This window comes from Natrix helvetica (genome assembly GCF_964273705.1).
Source record: "Natrix helvetica genome assembly, chromosome: 2".
NCBI classification, from domain to species: domain Eukaryota; kingdom Metazoa; phylum Chordata; class Lepidosauria; order Squamata; family Natricidae; genus Natrix; species Natrix helvetica.
Genome location: NC_138552.1, coordinates 244,528,067 through 244,549,449, shown reverse-complemented (window position 1 = coordinate 244,549,449; position 21,383 = coordinate 244,528,067). Strand labels below are relative to the sequence as shown.

The 21,383-nt window shown below is 36.4% G+C and overlaps 1 protein-coding gene across 8 annotated transcripts in view; it reads left to right on the top strand.

Annotated features, from left to right (window-relative positions):
* The window catches only part of PROX1 (prospero homeobox 1), a 74,371-nt gene extending 53,280 nt beyond the window's left edge, over positions 1-21,091 (top strand). For 6 of the 8 annotated variants that reach the window (XM_081944954.1, XM_081944948.1, XM_081944950.1 and 3 more), the window contains one exon: positions 15,534-21,091. In XM_081944954.1, coding sequence (XP_081801080.1) covers positions 15,534-15,722 — 189 coding nt within the window. In that variant the 3' untranslated portion in view covers positions 15,723-21,091. The remainder of the gene's footprint in view (positions 1-15,533) is intronic. The other 2 variants (XM_081944955.1, XM_081944953.1) reach the window with 1 other exon arrangement.
* The last annotated feature ends 292 nt before the right edge of the window (positions 21,092-21,383 follow it).

Genomic DNA, 21,383 nt, shown 5'->3' with positions numbered 1-21,383 from the left:
AGAAAATCTTCAGGTTTTCTTGATGTTTCACATCGTTTGTCACATGCCCCATAAATGTTCTGGCAGTTTCTTGATAGGTATAAATAATAAACATCAAAACCTGGTTCAGAGTTAATAAACATGACAGTATAGATCAGAGGAAGAGATTTAAAGAATTTGTGCTTGGTTTATTGTAAATTATAGTTTCCAGTTTCATCTACTGGGAGGCTTGTCACATGTCCCTAGTCAGAAGACAAGCTTGAGGTCCAAAAGATTCTTGGTAGACTTGAACAATAGGCCTTTTCTGCTAAAATGCAGTTTAATGATGAGAAATGTAGGGTTCTACACTTAGGTAGGAGGAACATGCACAGAGATCAAACGTATGTACACATAGATGGTAATGGTTTCTTGTTGTATTTGTGAGAGGAACCTGGGTATCCTGGTACACTGAAGATTAAGCATTAGATAGAGGCGTGCTGCTACTGATTAAAGCATCAATATAATTTTGGGCTACATCCATAGCAGTTAAGACAGGAAGTTATACTTCCACTCAGTGCTATACTAGTCAAACTGCCCTCTGCAATATTGTATTCAGGATAGGAAAGATGCTGATGAACTGGAAAGATTGCAGAGAAAAGCAATGATGTTGATGGACTTGATGGTAAAATCCTCTGGTTAAATCCTATAGTTTATTTTGTCTAAAGAATAGAAGACTTGACAGTGGTTGTATTCAAACTACTGCCATGGGGAAAAGGGTAAAGATTTTTTTCTCTCCATAGTGCCCAAAAGCCTAAAGATCAAAGGATGGAAGATCTTACAAATAAAGATTCAAACTTTAAGTAAAGAGCAAGTTCCGAACAGCGAAATCACCTGACTCCTGGAGTCATGGGTGATACATTTTCAGGCATGAACAGCAAGACTCACATGCACAGATCATGTGAAAGCACACTACGATGTTCTATTTTATAATACAGGAGTTTCCACAGTATGGTAGACTACTCCTTGGAACAATTAGATAAGGCTCCAAGGAAAACTTAGGAAGAGTCACCCCTAACTCTTTTGCAATTGCAATTGCATAGTGACTCCAGGCTAGCTCCATGCTTGATCTTCCATGCCAAGTTGAGTTCTTCCCAATATATTTGAAGGTTTTCAAATGAAGTTTGGATTGTGATTTATCTGGGATGGTCTGAGGATTCTTGCCTGGACAAGGGCTTGGACTAAAAAAACCTCCAAATCAGCATGGTCAATATATACTCCCTTCAAATAAGATCCCTTTGGATCTTTCTCCCTTTGATATTTTCATATTGGAAACACTTAAACCACTAAAGTAATGTCAATTTTTCCTTGGATGCATTTCCTGGTGAACATTCCCAGTTTCAATAAGGAGAATGTATTACAATTTACATTGCTGAAAAAGAAAACCAAAGTGGCTGTGAAAGGATTATTTAGGAAACTCTGGATATAGTTTCTTCATTGTAGCTGTTCTCCCCATTACTGCTCACATATAGGACAATATATTAGAGGAAACCTGATATTATATATTGATAGACAATATATTAGAAGAAACCTGATATTAGAGGAAACCTGATATTATTTAAACTGTCTCATTGAAATGAATACAGCTTATAAGTTCTTAACAATCATATTAATTTAGCCAAAAGTAATTGAACTGCCTTCCTGAGAGACTGTCAAAAAAGAGTTAATCAAGTCTCTGTTTAGGTTGCCTTCTGTCTCTACTTCTTTTCCAGTTGTGGCTTACATAGCTATATTTATATAGGTAAATAAATATTTCTCCAATTCTCAGTAATCATGCTCCATGCTCTTTTAAAATAGAAGAATTTTACTTTTTTATTTTATTAATAAATAGATTTCACTTTGAATAATCAATTTTTGAATGTTTCCTTAATTAATAGTGAATAGATCAATGAAGGGATGATAAAGCAACTCAACTATGTTGTGTAAATTGCATGAGTGTCTTAAATGAAGTTTTCCCTATTTTATATTTGCAGCAATGTTGCAAGGTAATGTTGTTTGACTGAGGGATATATCACGTATCCATATTCAGGCTCCTCAAGTCCATACCAAGAACATCTTTGTTCAAATCTACTGTGGGAAAATGTAGCACCCTGAAACTTCATCACTTCTCAGTGTATTGTTAGCTGAGGATTATAGAATTTAAAACCTGGCTTATACCAGGCTAATGAAAACTGAAGTTTAGATTTTCTGGGTCAGAAATATTGCACTCATGATCACTCCAAATTCAATTATAACAAATTTCAATTAATTGCTTTGAAATAAATTATTTCCCACTTAAGAAATAAATACCCATGAATTTGTGAATTGGGGGAACTAAAATTTCACAAGGTTTCATAAATTTTATCATTATATTTTCCCCCCAGTGTCTGGAGTCTGAAAATGTTGCTGATTCCTAGTTTAATAAAAGGCCAAGAATAATGAAATGATCTAACCATATTCTTCTTGCCTAGCCCTGTTCATTCTATCTGGCAATAGGTCTCCAGGCATCTGATCTGCAATATGACTTTTTGCACCACAAATGCACCACAAATGCCAAGGTTTGGAGCTGTAGGGTTCTTCACGCACAGCTGTTGCTCAGCTGAAACTACTATCTATGGCTTTCTCCTCCATCTAGACCAGTGATAAATTCACAGATAAATTTTCTTTAGTTATAAGATTCATTATGCAAAAAAGGCTCTAGGACTCAGCTTATGGACTGAGTTGCATTTTTCCATTATCTTCTATACACAACCTCAAAAGAATCATGCTGGTTCATGATATATGTTAGCAAGACACCATTAAAGGACAGTGAATGGACATAGCCAATAAAAATAGCTGAATGTTTCTAAAGGGTTACTGTGTACAAGTAGGAATTTGACTGAGTTTTGAGAAAGCAAAAATGAATTTGAAAGGGGAAAAAGGGGGATCCAGTTCATTTATTATGAAAACTGAAGTCTGAATTTAATCATCTCATTTTCTTTATAGCAGATACTGGATGGAATTCCCTTTTGATGTTGTATACTTCTTGAACAGTTTCTTTTGGCAAGTTTCATTTTTTTATAACTTGCTAGATTGATGGCTGCAAGGCTGGACACATATTAATAGGTCCTTTTAGTATAACTTGTTCAAGAAAATTCTTCTCTGCACTGTAAATGAGAAATGTGCTATAATTTGGAAAAACCTAGAAGGCTTCTATGAAACTCCCCTAAATAGGAGTTTCTTTGAAATAAGAATGCATTGGCAATACAGCCATTTGAAACTTGTAGAGTTCTGTTGTGTAATGAAAAAAATTATCCCATAATTGAAGTTCAAGCATTTTAAAGTCATGCCTTCTTGTCATTCAGATTTTAAGGTGGCTGCACATCTATTCAGGAAAGATCATCCATAGTTTTTCTCTACGATGGACTTAGTCATCACTTCACTGTTTAGAAAGAAAAATAACAAAAACAACAACAATATATAACTTTTACATTTAATTCGTCCACAAACTGGTTAAACCAGAATGCTTGCTGTTAAGATGACTTAATTCTACAGCCCAAATCAATTTAAATCAGCGCATTTCGACTTAACAGGTTGTTACTCAAGATTGTTGGGATACTCTGCTGTGTTGTTTCTCTGGGAGTTTATATGCCAAGAAAATGTTTTTTTTTAAAAAAAAACTTCAGTTGTTTATTTATTTAGTAAAAGATATTTACAGACAAAGTATAACTATGTCTGATATCCTTGGTAAGGAAAAAAAACAGGTCCCATTTCATCTTGCCCCTTTACCTAAGAGATGATGTGAGGAGTTACTGAAACTGCCAAGTTTATCTGTTTTAAGTCCACTTTATCTGTAGTGCAAGTCCCCCAGCTTGTGTCACTGGTGTCAGGAGACAGATCTCTCCTTAATCAATATTTACTTAACAAACAGCAAGGGATAGGAGAGTTTGTTTAGAAGAATCATGTGCACATAAGGGTGAATGAATGCTCGGTTAAGTACTTCTGTTTGTCACTGTTTCCCTTTCCCTCTCTTCTTTTTCACATTCAGACTTCAATTTTTTTACTTCAATTTTGTTTCTTGCCCTGTGATCATGTTAACGAACTCTGATCATGTTCGGAAACAGTTTAATAACTCTCCCTAGAGAAGAAGCAGTGCATAACAGCTTGCCTCCAGAAGTTGTGAATGCCCCAACACTGGAAGTCTTCAAGAAGATGTTGGATAGCCCTTTGTCTGAAACGGTATAGGGTTTCCTGCCTAGGCAGGGGGTTGGACTAGAAGACCTCCAAGGTCCTTTCCAACTCCGCTATTGTATTATTGTATAATACTTCCATTAGTAAAATGGCTTAAGGACTGGATAGTGAATGTAAAGGTTTACATTTCAAACATCTCCTCTGTTATAAACTGTATGGCAGTCTAAGTAATCCATTCTTTCTCCATTTCATTTTCCCAGCTGTAGTACGAAGAAATAGAGTGCCGGTTATAATTATTTTGCAGAACAGCAGCAACAAACATAACAAAGGACTAACTGTGGCACCTAAAGGACTAACAAATGCATGATTGCATGTGTTTCTGTAGATAAAATTCTACTTCCTTCTTATACACAGATTCAGTATTCCTTAGATATGATGAACAGAACAATTACTCACAAAAATCTTACATGACAATGAACACTATTATACTTCTGAAATATTTAGGAAACTATTATATCAAGTTACTAATATTAATAATAATGGTAGATGCTGCAAACATGTCTTTTCTGCTTTTGCCCTTTAGAAAAACTGCTCTTGTTTTTGGAGGACTCCTGGCAATAACTCTCCAAGGTCTCTTCCAAAAGATCTTCAGGCTTAGATCTGTTACCATGGGAAAGGATTTCCATAGTTGTGGAGCAGGCTTATCTCTTTATGTATTCTTGCAGATCCAGCATGGCACCTGGCAGCATTATTTTTAAGCAAATACATTTCATATGTACAAAATATGCTTTAAATTCTTCAGCCTAATTGCACTTCATTCTGACTCTTTTGAAATCCACTTCTAATACTATTCTCCATTGCACTCATATTTAATTTTGAGAAATTCTGCCCCTTGGTTTATGTACTAAGATAAGACTTCTCTATTTTCTTTTAACCCCCTTAAATTCATGAAACACATGTCTTTTCTGAAGGGACGATATGTAGTAAAATGTTATCCTGAGCTGTCATTCTCCCTGACTTTTTCCCTTCTTTGAATCCAACCAGCTAGGCTAAAAAAAATAGATAGGAAAGAGCTCTTTATCTTCTCCTCTAGAACAATTGAACTGGCCACATACAATTAGCTTTAAGGCATCTGAGCCTCGTTGTGTGTGCTTTTTTATTTTGTGAATCAGAGTTGTAAAAGCCATCTGAAATATTCATGCAGAATTGTCTGAGAAGCAGTTTCTGTTTTATTTACTGCACACTAGAACAGCCACAGTGGATTAGTTTGACAATACCCGTAACAAAAGCACAACAGCTGATGCGTGTGATGTTAGGAGGTGACAAAACAGTTAAAGTATGCTGCTGGCTACAGGCAAGCAGTCAGCAGATGCAGACAAAAGGGTTTGTGACAAGAATAACTCTCTCTCCAAGGCGAGCAGTCAAGAGTATCCAAAATACCAATACCCTTTTCTCCTTGACATTGTCTTCTTACACTCAGCATTTTATTGCCCTTTTATAGTAAAGAAACACAAACAAAACCAAAGTGCAATTCCCAGGGAGATCTGTTTTGACATAAAGGGGATCTTCCTTTTGCCCTTACTTTCCCTCTCCTCTGACTTTAAGGTGATTCAGGGTAGAGGCAAACCTGGCATGGGGACATCTCAGGTGCTGCCTCTTTTGCACACAGGCCCCTGGGATTAAGAGGAGCAGTGCAAGGACGTTTTCTTCACTAGTCCCATCCCTTTCGGGTTGAGATTATACAAAGATAACTCATAAGTGATTGCATTCAGGGGAGAGAGAAAAAGAGAGAGCGTGCTTTAAAACCAGCCTGCCTGTTAAAAATTAACAAGGCAAAAAAATAAACATCCTTTAAACAGAGCAGGTTGCTTCTTTTTTCCACCTTAAAGTAATGAAATCAATTTCTGCTGCTAATAAAGAACAATAGAATTAGGTAAGACACATGGGTGTCTAAAAATAGCAAGAACATCAGTGTACACACACACACACACACACACACACACACACACACACTTCAGGCAGGGAAAAGAAAAGCTTTGGTCAAAAAGTTTTAAGGAACTGATGAATATTTTTTTCTTTACAAACTGATATTTCTTTCAAAAATGGGCCAGGGTCTACAAAAGGGGAGAAGGTGGGAGATGTAAGAAAGCAGGGGGAAAATGTGGAGGCAAGGCTGCCTTCTTGCTAACCTTTGTAACTCTCCTTCTATTCTCTCTGACATTCATTCAGCTGCCAAGTGTGTTTGGCAAAAGCTGCAGCCAGCCAGCACACTTCCAGTGACCGCTAACCTTGGTATGTCCTGACACTTATGATGAGTATCTGCAGGACACAGAAGGCAGGCAGGCTGCTATGTCAGGCTTTTATTATGTACTGCAGAGGCTGGGGACAGTCAGTTTAATAAAACAAATCATCCTTGAAGGTAAAGCAACTGGGAGGAGAAGGGAGGGGGCTGGGGGGGTAGGAGAGGGGAGGAAAGTCTTTGCTGCTCGGGCAAAAATAAAAATAAAGAAATAAACCTCCCAAGAAAAGACAGGGACAAAAGTGGGGAGTGAAGGACTGCCAGTAAAGCATCCCATTTGAAACTCTGGCATCAGTACAATTCTATCTAGCAGACAAACACTTTTGTTGCTGGCAGATTAAGGTTTAGCGGCATAATCCTATATGCATCTACTCAAATTGAAGTTCCTTCAAGTTCAGTGGCCATTATTTTCTGGTAAGATATTGAAGCCTAAAGGCCTACTGGTGAGCAAATCTAAGTCCTGTTCATGGAACTGTAGGATTATCATGCTAAATGTGGTTGCGGAGAAATTTCCTCTGCAAATCTACAATAGTCCCAATGAATAATTTTGAAAAGTACCTTTCAGTTCTCTATATTAAGCAACATATTCACTGGAGAAACTTCTGCATGTGTTTAACTGCACTATAACGGCATTATATCGCATCTGAAAAATAACCTTTCCTTCCTTCCTTAAAATTTTCTGGACTTTGGTTTTAAAAATTCCATGTTTAATAAATACAATACTGCTACAGTTGTTACTACAATAGTAGTAGTAGTAGTAGTAGTAGTAGTAGTAGTAGTAATAGTAGTAGTAGAAGTAGTAGACTGCCCAGAGACTGTCTGAGAAGGAGATAGGGAATCTCTAAATTTGATAAAGTATCTTATGATGTTTATAAAGCCAATTTTATTAATTTTAAGCGTTTTCATGATTTTCAGTTTATTTACTTTATTTAAATTGTTATGTATTATGATAGGTTGTGTTTGTGAACTTTATGACATAATATTAGAGAATTATGTAATGTTATAGAAAAAAAATGATTACATCAGGGAGACCTTTATCTGCTTGCAACATTTCTAACGTCAACTAATGAATTTGCAGTCAAAGTTTATTTCTGAATCATTTATGCATGATTCATAGACAATCAGATTGTATATATTATCTTAGATGGATACCAAGCCTGATTGTATACAAGGATATTTGCTTATGCGCATGAAGCAACAGTTTTTTCCATTATTAGCCTGCATTTCTGTCAAAACCATGCCTGAGTTTGTTCATAAAATGTGGCAAGCATGCAATATTATGATTATTTTCTGAAGTTAAGATCAAGTGAATCAAGATTTTCCCACCAATCTCTATTCTCCTTCCTGACAGGAAGATTCATATATTAAAGAAGCCTTGAAGGATAAGCAGTTGCTAAATCTGTGACTGCAGTGGGAGCCATAGAAGCAAACACCATATTTATCAGTGGTCACCAGAAAAGTTGTCCTTTCTTTGTTTTACTATAATGTCCCCCCACCATAGGAAATCATTCTAATAATACTGTCACATGGACCTCTGTTTCTCTTCCATATCTGCACATTAATCCATTTTTTTCAGGCTATTCCACTTTACAAGGAACATTGTCTTCCCCCTTTCTGAGAGAAGATTGTATATCTGAAGTCCACCACCTCATTCCTCCTCTCAGCATTGTCTTTCTTCCCAATGAATGTCAAGTATTATTATTTGATTGACTGTAGCCACCTGATGCTAGGAAAATGTTCTGGGTTCATAGTAGGGATTGTTGTTGAGTCTATAAAAAGAAATCTGGACGGGGCTCTTATTTGTCACTGAGGCATTGTTTCTGCAGATGTTTCTGCTGGAGAGATGTTCAATCTAATAGGTGTAAAGATGTGCTTAGTAGGTCATTCTTACTTAGGATCAGGGAAAAGCTGCCCCCAGACACACACAATTAGCACAGCTGACTAGTTATTTGCTCACTAGGAAAAAAAAGATCATCTAACTCTCTAATCACTCATCCATTTAAACAACTAGATATTTTGCCTCAGAATGTGCATTCTCTTAAGAAATTACGACGTGCACCTTATGAAATGGGAAGGGGAGGCAGTCTGCTAGATTAAGCATTGAACAGTGCTAAATTTGTAAAAGAAGGGCAACATTCATTACGTTTCCTGACTTAGCAATCTTTCCATGCCATCCAATCCTATGGTTTGTGGTGAAAGAAAAGGGTTCTTCAGAGGTTTTAAATGCCTTTGACAACAAGCAAACAAAAGAAAGAAAATTAAACTTCAGAAAGATTGTACAGCATGAAGAAAAAAAACAAGACCCAGGCAATGATGTGAAGCTTACAAACTAAATCTGGCTAATTTAGCAATAGGACGTAGACTTATATACCGCTTCACAGTGCTTTACAGCCCCTTTCTAAGTGATTTACAGAGTCAGCATATTGTCCCCAACAATCTGAATCCTCATAATGTTAATATGCAATACAAAGGAATAAGTCAGGCTCCCTGACAGGAACAAGCTTATTGGATTTTTAATAATAATAAAAAATAACCTGGAGCAGGAAACTTTTGTAACCCTCAAAGGCAATATTACATGTGGTCACTTATTTTGGCTACACATGAGGTACCAAAAAGCATTCAGTATAGGTCAGTGAAGGGATGCAGTGGCTCAGTGGCTAAGACACTGAGCTTGTCGATCAGAAAGGTTGGCAGTTTGGCAGTTTGAATCCCTAACACTGCATTATGAGCTCCCTTTACTTGTCCCAGCTTCTGCCAACCTAGCAGTTCTAAAGCATGTAAAAATGCAAGTAGAAAAATAGGAACCACCTTTGGTGGGAAGATAACAGAATTCCCTGTGCCTTTGGCGTTTAGTCATGCTGGCCACATGACCACAGAGATGTCTTCGGACAGCGCACTCTCTTTGGCTTTGAAACAGAGATGAGCACTATCCCCTAGAGTTGGGAACGACTAACACATATGTGTGAGAGGAATATTTACCTTTATAGGTCAGTGATGGCAAACTATAACATACATGTCAAGGGTGCCATGACAATTTGGGTGACACTCCAGTTCAACATCTGACAACAACTATTTTCAAAAGCATGCCTGTTCTTGTGCAATTTTTGCAGGTTGTGGCCACTGGGTGAAAATGGTGTGTACTCTTGTGCAACCGCTAAAGCATATGAAAATCACACAAGAATAGGGACATTCTTTCACATAGTTTTCAGACCATGGAAGATCATTCTCTGAAGCTACTACAAAACTATAGGCCTTGTGCGGAGCAGTCTTGGGTAGCCCTCAGGGGCCTGTCAAAAGAAAGAGAACACCACCTAAAGATAAGCGGTACTGCAGATCCTGAGGAGAACTGGGCCACAGGCTGATTATATCATTTCCTGAGGCTCATGTGCAGGGGGAATGTGAGGCAGCATTTTGAGTGATAGCGGTGGCAATAAGGCTGAAAATGAGGCCTGGGCTTCAGTTGCTGCCACCAAGTATTGCTGTTCAAGGTGGCCTAGATAGAGTGGTGAGAGATAGTTGTTTCAGTTTTCTTCAGTGAGGGAGAGGTGGAACACACCATCAGAATCAAGTTAAGCATTTTCTGAATTTTGACATGCCGAGCCCAAAAGGCTTTTCAGTGAATCTCTTCAGCATATTATTTATGAAGTTTCTACCTCTAAGGATTCAAGATCGCTTTATCTTTTTCTATTTAACTTAACCAGTTATCTTTAACTATATCGTTATAAAATATTGCTCCCTTTTTCTTCTAATCCCAGGACTTTCATTCTCACAAACATATCCATCTGTACAAAGATACATGCTTTCTTAGAAGTGGTACCACTGCTTGTGCTTTGGAGCACTAACATACTGAAAACTACTACATTTGAAACAGTTTCGAATTTTATAGTTGGGGGCCATTCTTTTGCAGATGACATACCATGGCTATCACAAATTTGAAATGATCCTTTATGAAACTTTCTAAGATCTTTCTCTTAGAGCAGGGATGTCAAACTCGATTTCATTGAGGGCCACATCAGGATTATGTTTGACCTCTGGGGTCCAGGGTGAGCATGGCCAGCTCAATGTCACTCGTGTTGGGGCACCTGTGGTGGCCCGAGTGCTCTGCCAGCAAAATGGGCTCCTGAGCTCCGTTTTTGGCTGTCAAAGCCTCCTGCAATCCTCTGCCAGTGAAAACAGAGCTTGGGAGGGCAGCCTCCCAAGGCTGCAAGGGGGTTGCAGGAGGCTGTGGCAGCCAGAAATGGAGTTTAGGAGCCCGTTTTTTTCTGGCAGAAGCACTGTGGGCCGGTCCTTCACTGTTTCCAGGGCAGCCCCATGGTCCACATCTAAGTACCCTGGGGGCCAGCTCTGGCTCCAGGGCCTTGAGTTTGACACCCCTGTCTTAGAGGGATTATTGTCAGTTCATAGAAATTTGTAACACATGCTTTATAAGCACCTTTTTTGAAGATACACATTACAGATAGTCCTCACTTAATGGCCATTTATTCAGGGACCATTCGGAGTTATGAGGTTTTGAGACACTTATGACAAGTCCTCATAGTTCTGGTATTACCACATCCTCATAGTCACATAATCGTGACTAGGCACCCAGCTCATAATTATGATGATTATAGCATCCTGCAGACATTATAATCACCCTTTGCAACTTTCATACCTGGTTTCCAACAAGTAAAGTTAATTGGGAAGCTGGCCAGGAGGTCACAAGTGGTGACCACATGATATCCTCATTTAACGGCCTGCAGTGATTCACTTAGCAACAATTAGGACTGCTACAACTGCAGTTGCAAGTTGGTATGGTCATCTCAGTTTATAACTGCACTGTTAAAGCGATAGAGCTGTCAGTCCCAATTACTGTCATTAAGCAAGGATTACTTATTATTACTTGTAATAGCCACCTATGCTCCTCCTGACTTCATGTAAGTGAACTACGTAAGTGTGACCTCCAGATTTGGCAACTCTTTATTCTGATAATGAAGATAATTTATTATATAAAGTTACATTTGATTTAGATTCCTAAGGAACCCTATTGTTTTTGGTCTGTTCTAGTGCTTATTGTAGTAGACAATGTACCTGCACCATGACACCAAAAATGTTTTATTTTTAGAAAATAAAGCATTTAGAAAAGCATTTGTTTATATGTGTTTTAATATCTTCTTCCCATATCTCCTTACTATCAAATGTTTTGTGTGTGTTTTGGGAGGGGGGTTTGTGCATGTGCATGTGTGTGTGTGTGTGTGTGTGTGTGTGTGTGTGTGTGTGTGTGTGTGTGTAGGCTCATTGGTTAACCTTAGGCCAGTCAGTTTTTCACAGGATTGTAGGAACTGTTGAATTGTGGAACTGATTACACAGATTACTCTCATGTCTATTAGTGGATAGTTACATTTTCAGAATGTTCCTTACATTCTGATTTCAGAAGCAAAATCTAAAAATGTTTAATCACAATTCAACTATAAATTTTGAAAAAAAAAATATTGATTATCCTTAAGCAATTGCAGGTAGTCCTCACCTTACAGCCACAATTGAGCCCACAATTTATGTTGCAAGGTGAGAAATTTGTTAAGTGAGTTTTGCTCCATTTCACAACTTTTCTTGTCACGTTTGTTAAGTGAATTGCTACAGTTGTTAAATTAGTAACACGGTTGTTAAGTGAACCTGGTTTCCTCATTGACTTTACTCGTCAGAAAGTTATAAAAGGTGATTACATGACCCCGGAGCAGTGCAACCGTCATAAATGTGAGTCAGTTTTCAAACACCCAAGGGTAAATCATGTGATCACGGGGATGCTGCAGTGATCATAAGTCACTTTTTTCAGTGCTGTTGTAACTTCAAACAATCATTAAGTGAACTGTTGCAAGTTGAGACTGCCTGTCGCATGTATTAATTTATTAATTAGTTATCAATATTATTAATAATTTATTATTGATATTGTTAATAATAATATTAAATATTATGCTGCCCGTTTTGCCAAAGGCAATTCTAGGTGGCTTACAATCTTGAATGTAAGATTAATGATAAGTAAGGTCATCTGATTTTACTTTAAAGTCAAGTTGAGTAAGAAAAGGCAGTAGGTCTCTGGCGATGCGGATGAAATGGAGCTATAGCAAACACATTCTGAATTTTATGAAGTTTAAATTTTATATACTGTATGGAATTAGGATAATTAAGAATTTGCCTTTATATGCCTACCTTCTATAGACGACTGTTTGTGATAATCTCTATTTCCCTGTTAACTGGAATATTCAGGACCATAGTTCAAAGTGTTTGTATAAACATCAGACTGTGGAAAGTTAGTCTCTCTTCTATTCCTTAGTGTAAAAAAATAGCACTGATGGCCTGGCAAATTTGTTTTTGTCACACCTGCTTGACCCTGTTTTCCAGCCATTCATTTAAAGGCCTACAGCTAGATATGGAGAATTCAGTCAGCTATTCTTTCACGTTTTCTTCCTTTATAAGTCCTTCTTTTACCATATTTTATGAGGGTTTTACTTATGCTTCTGAATAATTGCTTTCTTCTGCCAAAGTGGCATTTGAAGAAAATCAAAAATAAAACCCTTACTGCCTTAAACCACAATCTTGACAACTCCAGAAAGTAGATGGTCCTAGTCTAAATAAACAAACTCCAGAAAGTAGATGGCCCTAATCTAAATAAACAAAAACAAAAGGCAGCTTCATATTTTATAGGAAATATGCCTTTCTAATAGCACCCACAAAGCATCTTGACATTTGTCTGCCCGTCTCCTTACCTATGTCACAGTTTCAAAGGAAGAGATATATAAAAACAAAATTTAGCAAATGTCTCGTACCTTCCCCAAGCGTTCAGATGCACGTCTACTGTGTACAACATTTAATGGTAACATGTGTTGTCAACGTTTAGGAAAGAATTTCTATAATTCTAGCAATTAGAAGCATCGTATATCATTAGATTCAGTATTTATATAATTAGAATAAAACAAATGTGTTGACTGCTTAAAAGGATTTTTTTTTATAGTAACAACAAATTATGTCTTGACTCCATCCTCTTTCTAGCTGTTTTCACTTAGTATTTCTTTTGCATTGTAAATCAATTTATTTTTGCAAAATGTGCCTTGTGTTTGGGTACAAATTCCACTTTTGAGTGTATTCAAGCAACCACGGTGGACTTCAGTAGCTGCTGATCACATGTCTGCCTCATGGCAAAATCTTATTTGTGAAGTGCTTGTGTTTGATCTGCTACAGTGGCAAGAAAGATTCAGTGCATTGTGTACAGTACAAGAAACTAAATTTTCAAGCTTTCCATGTAGGGTGCATAACATTTGGGCCAACACCTTTGCAACAATAGGGCATAAGGATTTATTAGCCAATGTGGAATTGCAGACAATGTGTGTGTGTGAAGTGAGGGGGGAGGAAGAAGATCAATTTTTATGGATCTTTCTGGAAAGCTACTTGATCCCTATAAATAAAAGAAAACTTCTGGCACTATTTTTTTAACAGATGTAACAAAGGAGTAGACTTTTATTTGACTCCTACCTCACTTTTTTCCTTTGTATTATTTCAGGAATTTTTTCCCTTGCAGCTGTGTTTTTGGCCTTTAAAAAAATTAACCCATTTACAGGAATGTATGAAGAAATCCTACGTACAGAATTGTTTCTTGGGCTTATATTTTATTTGATTCTTTTTCCTTTCTTTAATAAAAAAAATGTCAATTACACACTTTATGGCTACTACTGTTTGAGGCAATTGCCCTCTTCTATGAAGACTATATTGTTTTTTGTTTGGTTTTTTTTTAGTATTCACTGATCAGCTGTCCCAGGTAGTACCTACGCTTGTACTAAATTCAAGTCCACACTTTGAGCAAACATATCAAAATGTTTTATGTGGGTCAAGCTGTCAATCTGTCTCATCAATATTGTCTTCTTTTCTGGCAAAAGCTTTCCAGAATCTCAATCTTCTGCTAGCCAGGAACTTTTCATGAAAATGCCAGAAGTTAAATTTGTCTCCCTATTTAAAGTAAAATATGAGCTTTGTTCAAGAATCAATGTAATTATTTTTCCTTCTATCCAACTTTAACACTAAGCTGCATCTTAATATGAGGAATTCTTGCAAAAAGATGTTGTTGAAAAATGGGTTTAGAAACTACTCAGCCTAAGCAGCTGAAAGATATTTGCTTTCAGAGTTACACTGCCAGTGATTACTCACAGACTTGCGACTTACTGATGCAGCCATCCATCTACACTCACTACATGCTTTTTAAAATGGAAAGGTAGCAATAAGATAGTGAATGATTCAAGGTTGCTTGTCTTCTTGGAACAAGTTCCTTTTCTCCAAAATAACAGTCATGAAATGTTATGAAAACAAAACATTCTTAATCACTTATTTTCAAAACATCATATATTGTCCATGCCAATTGGGGCTGCTGGGAGTTGTGAATGAACACATTTTAGACGGCTGTATCTTATCTATTCCGGGTCCATGACCATCACATCTACAGAGTTCTGTGCTGCACAAACTCATTTTAATAAGGCTTTAAGTCTGAAGAAGGACCAATTATGGAATCACCAGAAATTGGGTAACTTCTGAATCAAGCTGTTGAGAGTAAAGCTTTATCGGATTCTGTCGGAAACAATGCATAGGTGCCCTCTTCTTTTGCTGATTTTTAGCATTAGCTGGTACCACAGGAGCACACAGAGACAAAGACCAGAAGTTACTTTCAGCACATGCTTAATGCTCTTAGAGAAAAATAATGAATTCATATATGAACATTATATCCTGCAGACCTCAAGGCAATCACCTTTCTCTCTCACTCCCTCCTTTGTTAATTATATTTTATAAAAACAGCACCCTCTAAACCCAGATGTTCATATTATAATACTAACATTCTGTAGTTCATCTTTACAAAGCTAGCTAACACATGTTTTAAAAGTTATTGTACTATATATAACAGCCTTGCCTAAGAGAATAGAGTCCTGCTACATTTAGAAAATGCAGGTGCTATGTAAGCTCCCTTTTGAAAGCAAGGACTTAGCTCAGTTTCCTTTGAAGATCCAGAGACTTGAAACTGAAAACTTTTATTAATGCCATTGTCTCCTTGTATCAGCAGGTTCCAGAGAGATTCCTGGAAGTGGCTCAGATCACATTACGAGAGTTTTTCAATGCCATTATCGCAGGCAAAGATGTTGATCCTTCCTGGAAGAAGGCCATATACAAGGTCATCTGTAAGCTGGACAGTGAAGTTCCTGAGATTTTCAAATCCCCAAACTGCCTCCAAGAGCTTCTTCATGAGTAGAGATTTTCAACCGCTATTTATGAATGTATTAAAAAAAGTAGCAGACTCTCCCTTTTTTATGCCCAAGCTATGTGTGAATGTGTGTGTATGTGTTTCTATATTAATTTCATATATGAAATCAGATCAGAATCCCTTGTGATTTATTATAAGTTTAGGTCAGTAATAAGTGTATAATTATTTTAACTCCAGCTTTTGTTTTACTTTTGCCTGTGACTTTTAACATTTTGGGAAAAAACAGTATTGGGGCATTTTCTTCCCTTTCCGGGCCCTTTTCTTATCCCTTGAGAAGAAGAATGATTTGAAGTGTGTACAAGCCTATCTATCTATCTATCTATCTATCTATCTATCTATCTATCTATCTATCTATCTATCATCTATCTATCTATCTATCTATCATCTATCATCTATCTATCGCTAATTACCTGGTTGGTTTTTCCCCAGATGTTATGGTAAAATCCTACAGAAGGAGATGACCCTTTGTTTGTATTAAAAGCTCTTAACCCTATGGGGGATTTTTACAGCTAAGGTTTCTAACTTTTTGGTTCAACTGCTTAATGAAGGAAGTGCACTTTTTGTGTAACACTATACAAGATATATAAAGCCTCTTTTCCTTTCTCAACTGAGATCAAAAGGTATCATCTCTTCTAAGCTTTATGACTTTCCTTCTATGAGAACAATGTATGCCCATATTTTGGCATCTTTTATTCTACTATAAGCATATGTTCAAGCTTCTTGAGCCCTACTGTCATGTTTTGGGGAGAGTTACCTACCTACAATTTCTGTTGTTAGGAAGTTTGGGAAAACAAAAGTAGTGGCAAGTTCTCTCAGAAGGCACCACAGAGTTGAAAGTATGCTCTGTTCTGTTCTATGTTGGGCTCATCATATGTTAGAGGGACTGAATACAAAACAAAGTAGACTGGAGATGGAACTGGATGAACCCAAAATTCCAAAGTTGGAATGCACTCATTTTTTGATGTTTGCCTCAGCTATATTTATCTAGCTATGTTTCCCTTTCTCCTTTCAAGCAATGCAATACTGTGCAAAGCAAATGAAGGCAAAATAATTTGTAGTTTGGCTAATACAATTCTGTAATATGGTTAACTCCTTAACACAATCGAATTTCACTCTTCATAGAGTAAAAAAAGGGGGGAGGTGCTGCTGTATGGTCTATGGTCATAGTGGAGCATTTTAAATTATTTTATTGGTCATGGGGAAATAATTCCTATTGAAATCCATGGAATCCAAAAGGGGCAATCCCATGCAGATGCATTTGGGGACTAAGTCCAGAAGTTATTTCTAACCATATGTTTATAGGATGAGTATGATTATTGATGAATGTTTTATTTTGGCTGAATTGTACCCTTTTACTTCATCACATTGAATAGTTGGGTCAGGGCCATCTTCTAAATAGCATTTGATACAAATGTAACCTTCCTCTTCTTCTCTGAAATCTTTACGTGATGTATATATTTGATATTTCATATTTTTACCTGAAACATGTTTTAACTACTTTTTCATCTGAAAAGCATTGTAAGATATGTTTGGTTTATTCTCAAATTACTATGGCAAAAATGACATCATCTCAGAGTGCAAGAATACTTTCAATATATTAGAAATGGAATAGAAACATTTTTATAGAAAATATTGTTTAAAGGAATAAACTAGGCACAATATATACTGAAAGCACAACTCTGGAGAAGAAAACTGTGCATACAGTTAAGTGTTTAACTGTGCTAACTAACTTTCTAAGTTTTGAGCACGCTTCATGAGAACTGGATTGCACCTAAACATTGTGCAGAATTTGTATTTCTGTCCCATTGGCTAGGAAAATAAATGCTAGTCACTTTATGCATTCCTCAGAGTTACATAATTCATAACCAATGAATAGAAGTAATTAAATACTTTCTGTTCTACAGCAAAAGTTTGCGCCAAGCAAAACACGAGAGCCATGCATAATGTATTAAAAATGGAACTCTTCAGAGTTGTCCTGATATTTTCAAGATAATTTTTTGCAACGAAGAGCCACTGAGTTATACTTCTGGCATCTTTCAATAAGGCTAAACTCAACACACCGAATGCAGAGCTGCTATTGAAAATTGCTAATATTTCCATACTTTCTATGATATCAATCTAATTGCATACTGAGACCATGATTACATACTGAGATCCCCACCAGCAGTTGATGACACAAGGGCTGACAAGCCTGAAAAGTCCTAATATCCAAACACAGCAAGTTCTTTGCTGTTGATGGGAGGAGCTTATTTTAAGGCTGCCATTTTCAGCAAGGACAGAATATGTTTACTTCTTGTTGGATATGATTGTTGGTATTTATTGGACAAGAATGCTGATTGGACTCCAAAATGGAATTTCATGTCAAAATGACAAAAACAATGTTGATTTTTCAATGAAAAGCAGGAATAAGAGTGGAATGGATCTAGCTGAAATGAATTGCAACAATCTGTCTAATTCAAAAAAGAAGAAAATGTTCCCTGAATGTTTTTATGCTTTCTTCAGAGGTCTCTTTTTTTTCACACTTTAGGAAAGTGGTAGTGTGTAGTAGAATTACCTATATGTTATGGCATTATGTGTTTGTTGTTTTCTGTGTCTTTTGTACAGATGCAGTAAGAATTTATTGTTATCTGGACTGGTATTTATAATTACCTCTTTTCTCCCCCTGGAAATTGAATCAGATTCAGTCCTAACTGACCGTGGTGGCAGTTTTACAGTTTAGCAGATAGTTTTCTTTAGGATCCTCCTTTTTTTCCCTCCCTTTCTTGAAACTGCTTTTTAAAGAAAAACAAAACATAAATTGTATTTTGGCTTTGGAGAGTAAAAGTTTACCCCATATACATTACGATAATAAAAAAGCTGACCTAGTCATTGCGATGATGCCTCATTTATAAAATATTGCTTGAGAGACAAAACTGATGAAAAGAGTTGACAGTAAAAAGCCTTAAAACCTGCTGATTTTTTTTTTAAATGAGGGCACAGTCCTTTGTTTACTGACAGAAATACACAGGGTTTCTCAATATGTAGAATAGCAGTTTTCTTGGTGCAAAAGCTTTGCTGAAGCCAGTAAGATACACTAAAGCACACAGTATGTTAAAGAAAAAGTCCAGTGGGTCTTTTCATATGTAATACTTCTAGCTAAAAAAATAAAACAAAACAGTTTATTAATCCAGGATAGGTTCCCATATTTGCTTTTCTTCTTGAATGTTACTTTTGATATTTTTATTCTGGTGTGCTCCCCAATATATCTGACATAAGGAACTGGTTTAAGGTCAGTTATTAAGTAGGATCTAAAATCAATATTGGAACATAGTTTAAGATCCTAAATATTAGTTAACTAACATTACAAAACCATTCCTTGTCCCTGATATATACAAGGAATTTCATAGTTCGAATCAAATAGAACTAAATTACCAGAAGTAGTTTACAAAGAGAAAAGATTATGGGGAAACATATCTACCCTTCTGGGAGTTGCTATTTCAACCCATGTGGAGGCAATCCAACTTTTTTAAAAATGGGGATGATTGTTATGATTATGTCCTTTTATTGTCTCATTTTGAAGGAAGCTTGCTTCTGCTAAAGATTTATGGAAAGGTACAGGAGGCATAAAAAGGAGACATTGTCCTCACATTATTACAGAAAGCTCTTCAGCTCTCTCCATATTCAAAACAGCATGAAATCCTCTTGCAGTTCACTTTATTAGCGTCCTATTGTATTATCCCCTTGGCCATCACCAAACATACCCAACCAAAGCCATACTTAATTTCTTAGATAACATTTTGAAGACTGTACATTGTTAGTAACATTAGTGCTGTAAACTTTAGCACTATTTGTCTTGAAACCTTGATTTGCTTTTTAAAAAAGACCTTAGCTGATTATTCCCTGGTTATTTAATTGTAATTTCATTGTGTTAGTTGTGTTACTTTGTGCCTCCCAAAGCACATCACATTGAGTGTGAAATATCAATTTTTGTTCTATTTTAAGGGTATTTTTTTCATCTTCCCAATGATTTTTTTTTAGAATTCCATTTTTAAACAATAAAATGATCACCCTGTGCCATAGATTTTGTTGCCATGCTGAGACACTAGAGCAGCACAAGTTGCTGAAGTTGTCTTACTATGTCTCCTGTCCATTTAAAAAGAAGAAGAAAAGGAGAAAACAAGAGGATAGCTTTATTGATTTGGAATTTGAAAGCATTCAGACCAACAATTCTATGAAGCAAAGCCCCACAATCCAATTTCTCTAAGAATACCTCCTGGGGATTCTTGAGAGAGAATTGTGGTCACTTCATTTCCATGAATCTCACATGGATTATTATTTTTTGCATGAGTATTCCAATTTTTGATAACGCTGCACCTGATTACTGTTGATTTCGTAGCCAGACTTTACTTGATCAACTTCTAAAGTCAGGACACTGCAGCAATTCTAAAACTGAGCCATGTTCAGCAATAGTAATTATTCAAATTGTCCATAGAATATACTAAAAAAATAAAAGATCGCCCGCCATGGCAATATAGTCAAAATTCTGCTTGTTTATATACAATGCAACATGCAGAAAAAATGTGGAGCTTTGATCACACCATTAAGACCACTATTTTGCCTTTCTTGACCATTCCTGTGGATATACTTATACCTTCAGTCCCATGTCCCTCCCCCCCTTTTTTGTTAGCCAAACTGGATGGGACTGGGTTAGAAAAGACAGAAGGTACTTTTAATATAGGAAAAAGAAATTGACATAGATAAATTGATTTAAAACACTTTTTTAAAAAAGACCTGGAAATTCTGTGCTGATTTTCATTTTTCTCCTCTTTTCCTATTCTCCCTACTACAGAAACTGGAGCTTATAGTGTGTGCCTAGACCTTAAATGCACCAGCAGAAGGATTAGATAAAACAAATCCTTCAAATAACCAGTTACTCTCCCTTAACCAGTACAATTATTCTTGTGCCTTCTGTGGCTTACAATTTTCATATGTTTGGACCTTCCTTCCTTCACGCAATTCCCCAGCTGCAATAAACACTAGTTTTCTCTCCACTTTTTTTCCAGCTGTTTAACACTATGTTGATAGCTATGCACATTTTGTCTCTTTTTAAAGAAAATTAAAAACAAAAGCAGGAGAATAGGTTTTTGAAGAAGATAATTTTTAGAACAGTTTGATAATGCAAACTATTTTTTCTCAATCGTTTGAGCAGCATTCAATTTTGAAAATTTCTTGTAGAAGCCAATTTTTGTAACAGTGGTGCAGATCTTGTGTTTTCTTAGCCTAACAAACAGTAGTATAGGAGCAATATTTCATACGTGTTATATAAGTGTGTGTGTGTGTATATACACATACATACATATATAACCATATATACACCTGCTGATTATATATATATATATATATATATATATATATATATATATATATATATATATACACACACACACACACACACACACACACACACACACACATATACATACATATACATATGTATGTATGTATGCATATGTATGTATGTATGCATATGTATATGTATATGTATATATGTATATACGTATATATATATGTATATATATACATATACCTATACACACAAAAAGCATGTGAAGTGAAACGCTTACATTTTTCCAGTGTAGATTAAGAACCTATTTTAGACTTTTGTTATGC